The sequence below is a fragment of the Atta cephalotes genome, assembly GCF_000143395.1.
Source record: "Atta cephalotes unplaced genomic scaffold scaffold00054, whole genome shotgun sequence".
NCBI classification, from domain to species: Eukaryota; Metazoa; Arthropoda; class Insecta; order Hymenoptera; family Formicidae; genus Atta; species Atta cephalotes.
In genome coordinates, this window is record NW_012130118.1 from 1,700,753 (window position 1) to 1,702,216 (window position 1,464).

The 1,464-nt window shown below is 33.9% G+C and overlaps 1 protein-coding gene across 1 annotated transcript in view; it reads right to left on the reverse strand.

The window, feature by feature from the left end:
• Nucleotides 1-128, reverse strand: part of LOC105623211 (short coiled-coil protein B) — a 2,099-nt gene extending 1,971 nt beyond the window's left edge. Inside the window, exon 1 of the mRNA XM_012204610.1 lies at nucleotides 56-128. Coding sequence (XP_012060000.1) covers nucleotides 56-128 — 73 coding nt within the window. The remainder of the gene's footprint in view (nucleotides 1-55) is intronic.
• Between the last annotated feature and the right edge of the window lie 1,336 nt (nucleotides 129-1,464).

Sequence of the window (1,464 nt, forward strand, 5' to 3'; positions counted from 1 at the left end):
TAGCGATGTCAAGAGGAATTGCGAAATCAGAGACTTTACGTTTTTACGCTCTCACCTTGCGGATCATCATCTGCCAGAGGTATACTATTCATATCGTCTTGAAGCTTGGCTGTCATTATCACTGACATTCCGTGATTACAGTAATTAGGAACGTAATACAATAGTTTCAGCAGAACGTTTACTTTGCAACTGTGGGACGTTTCTTCACACTGATTGGATTATAAACTTTTTTATCTAGAAGAATAATCCTATCTCAGCAGACAATCACAAGACGGTTGCAAAACTGTTGTTGAATGCAATCAATGTAGTACAATGTAACTTACGTAGCTATTGATCCTTCTTCTTTTTATTGGTTAGTGGCTCCTGCCTCCCGTATTGAACGGAGACAATATGGCCAGTAGCTATTGATCCGAATCGTTTCAAATCGTTCGCATTCTAAACAATTCCGAAACCATGAAGTATAGAGAATAGGAGGCCGAACTAGGCTTTGAAAAGTGCGGTCAAAATCATGGTGTAAGAGGTTTGTAGTTGAACTAGTGTACACTTTTGGAACTTACAGTGAGATAAATTTATGTTTGATATTTGTTTAAAGCGAGAAAGAGAGTTGTACAATAGAATAGTGGGACAATAGAATAGTGCAGGAACAGAAAACAGACCAAAGAATATAAAGGAAATAGAGAACAAAGAATAAGAATTTCAACCTATCAAAAACTGTATATTCCACAATTCATGATTTCTGATAGGTTGAAATTCTTAGTGCTCCACACAACAGAAGGAACAGAGAATAAAAATTCAACTTATTAGAAATCATATATTGTGAACACACATTGCAGTTTCTGGTAGGTTGAAATTTTTATTCTCTGTTCTCTATTCCCTGTTACTTTTATTGTGCGGAGCTCCTTATTCTCTGTTCTCTGTTCTCTGTTCCTTTTATTGTGCGGAGCCTCTAAGATATTTCATTCCCGAGGATAGTAGTCCAAAATGGTGGTTGTTCCTACAACCTAACCAACCAACTAAACTACAGACTTCTATATTACATATTAGACTGCTAACTCCTTAGGACAAACTGTGAAATGGACCTCGAAATTGTAGTTCTGCGCATGCGTCATGAATATACCCAAAGGAATGCAGCTGTTTTACATCATTGTTCATATGTATAATATTATCGTCTAAACGTATAATCTTATAAAAGTGATGTGATCTCATAACAAAAAATTTTGTTTCTTTTGGAAGAGAAAGAGTTCAAATAAAAATGTAAAGATATTGGAAAGACAATTGAATATTAATAAACATGTATAAAAGATGCAATTTTATTCAATTTCTTACAAATTAGAATAATTTATAATAACTGAAATTTATAATAACTGAATTATGAAAATAAGTATTTGGTGGTTTTTAATATTGTTAAACAGGTTAAAATAGTGTGCTGATGTATGCGCATATACAGATATACATCACGGCAAT